General features: G+C 45.2%; 1 protein-coding gene across 1 annotated transcript; it reads left to right on the top strand.

Moving 5' to 3' along the window:
- Positions 1 to 857: 857 nt before the first annotated feature.
- gsc (goosecoid) lies at positions 858 to 2,174 on the top strand (the record flags this gene model as incomplete). Its single annotated transcript, XM_084438319.1, has 3 exons — positions 858 to 1,173; positions 1,446 to 1,705; positions 2,025 to 2,174. 3 exons carry the CDS (start codon positions 858 to 860, stop codon positions 2,172 to 2,174), a joined length of 726 nt encoding a protein of 241 aa, XP_084294445.1.
- Between the last annotated feature and the right edge of the window lie 270 nt (positions 2,175 to 2,444).

The following is a 2,444-nucleotide window of genomic DNA, read 5'->3' as shown; positions in this document are numbered from 1 at the left end:
GCGTTGGAAGAGAGAGGCCTCTGTTTATTAGATGATGTGATTTTGAGATTCAGGGCATTTTGGTGCAGACTAATCGCACCCTATGGGTCTAAATCACGACATTCAACCCTGGAATGGTTTTGGTAACAAAATAGACCTGTCTAATTCTCTCTCTCACTCTCTCTCTCTCTCAAATACACACACACACACACACACACACACACACACACACACACACACACACACAACATAGCCTATAGGCCTATAAATTACAAATAAATCTATAGCCTAGCAATCTTTCCACAATGCTGACATGGGCAGAGATGAACTGAACTGATGAGTAGGATATAATCGGAAGTCACATCTGCACCAGCGCTTTCTTACAGGGAATTTGTTTGCAAAACCTTCTGCTGACAATGAATGAAATTAATCTGATTACCTTGTACAATTAGCTCTCGTGGCTGACTCAGCACTGTGTTTGGGTGGTTTGCTGCAAAAGTCTGCAAATAGTACGGATTAACTTAATTGAATTAATTCTCAATACACAGATTTGTGTCTTTCACACCATTGTGCGCTAACCCTAAAGCAGCCAATCTCTGGTTCGGGTTGTCATCCCCATTCCCGGTGCAGACTAAACTCCCCGATGACGTCAGGGGAGTATAAAACGAGGCTGGGTTTCAACCGGACCACGAAAACAACTTAGTCTAGTCTAGCTACCCCGAGCACAGGACAACTGCGTCCAACGAGAGAGAGAAAAAAACACGCCACAGCCAACAAACTCATTGTTGTGACGCAGATTTAGGAACTTTTTTTACGGACTTCTAACGCGAATTTAGGACTTTTACGCGACGCATTTTCATCTTCACCTCGTATCGGTGATGCCCGCTGGTATGTTCAGCATCGACAGTATCTTGGCCGCGAGACCCAGTTGCAAGGACTCCGTGCTACTTCACCGGAATGCCCCGGTTGTGTTCTCCAACTTGACAGATTCCCTCTACACAGCCGCAGAGTATAATGGACTCTATTCGCACACAACCGGACCGTCTCCACCCGGTATCCAGTCGGTGAACGGGACCAGATTGGGATATAATAACTACTACTATGGACAACTGCATGTTCAGGGCCCCGCTGGCCCCGCGTGCTGTGGCGCAATCCCAACCCTCGGCTCGCAGCAGTGCCCCTGCATTCCAACAGGTAAGTTGCCTTCTCGCTGCAAACTCCATTTTTGTTTTCCAGAAGCTTCGAATCATGTGGCATGGGACTCTAGTTATACGATAGTTTGCAAACACAAGTTTATAGCGATTTTGACGCCTATTCCAGTTTGTACCGATGCCATATTTCGACACGTTCCGTTTTACGCATGAACTGTAATGTTATTTTTACGGTTGCATTGTCACACAACAGTGACACGGGCACTGTTTAACAATTGCCTACGTTAATCGTTCTTATTTGTTTTTCTCGTATAGGCTACGACAGCACGGGTTCGGTGCTTCTATCTCCCGTCCCGCATCAGATGATGTCCTATATGAACGTGGGGACCTTGTCACGGACGGAGCTTCAGCTGCTGAACCAGCTTCACTGCAGACGCAAGCGGAGACACCGCACCATCTTCACCGACGAGCAGCTGGAGGCCCTGGAGAACCTCTTCCAGGAGACCAAGTACCCCGACGTGGGCACGCGGGAGCAGCTGGCCCGGAAGGTCCACCTGCGAGAGGAGAAGGTGGAGGTGAGTGTGGGCCCGTGTGCTGCTAGTCCCCAAGCACGAGGCTACCAGGCCAAGAATATAAAAATGATTTATATAAGAACAAAAATGTTGTGTTTTGTGAGCACCCGTGCTCTTATGCGAATTGTAACCAGTTACGCAAAGCCAAACGCATATCCAAAACGTTGCGCACAACCAAATAACATCCGTTGTTAAAGTTGAAAGTAGTCTTTCTAGTGGAAATTGTTCGATTCAACCCACCCTTTTGAAAATACGGACAAAAACAAAACACATATCATAGACTGGCGTTTTTAAAATATTGTACCTTTCTATTTTCGCATAGGTGTGGTTCAAAAACAGGCGAGCTAAATGGAGAAGACAGAAAAGATCGTCTTCGGAAGAGTCGGAAAATTCACAGAAATGGAACAAAACAACGAAAACACCCACAGAGAAAACAGAGGAAACCAAAAGTGACGTGGATTCGGACAGCTGATAGAACTCTTAAAAAGACACGTTACACAAGCCAACGGGTGTGCAAATCTTGTACATACCCATACATGATTCGGACTTGTATATAGTGTAAATGTCATGTGGACTAATGACATTTGTGTAATGAAATGTGTTACCATTATGTTGCACACTTGTAAAGTAAAAAATACTTTTATTATTGCTATGCGTATATGTGACTATTTATATTTAATTTAAGTGTCAATGTTGCGCACATCGAAAACATGGACATGGGACCTGGTTGAGTTATGCCGTA

Source organism: Borostomias antarcticus (assembly GCF_949987555.1).
Source record: "Borostomias antarcticus genome assembly, chromosome: 5".
NCBI classification, from domain to species: Eukaryota; Metazoa; Chordata; class Actinopteri; order Stomiiformes; family Stomiidae; genus Borostomias; species Borostomias antarcticus.
Note: the sequence above shows the minus strand (reverse complement) of the source record. Positions and strands in the feature narration are given on the sequence as shown.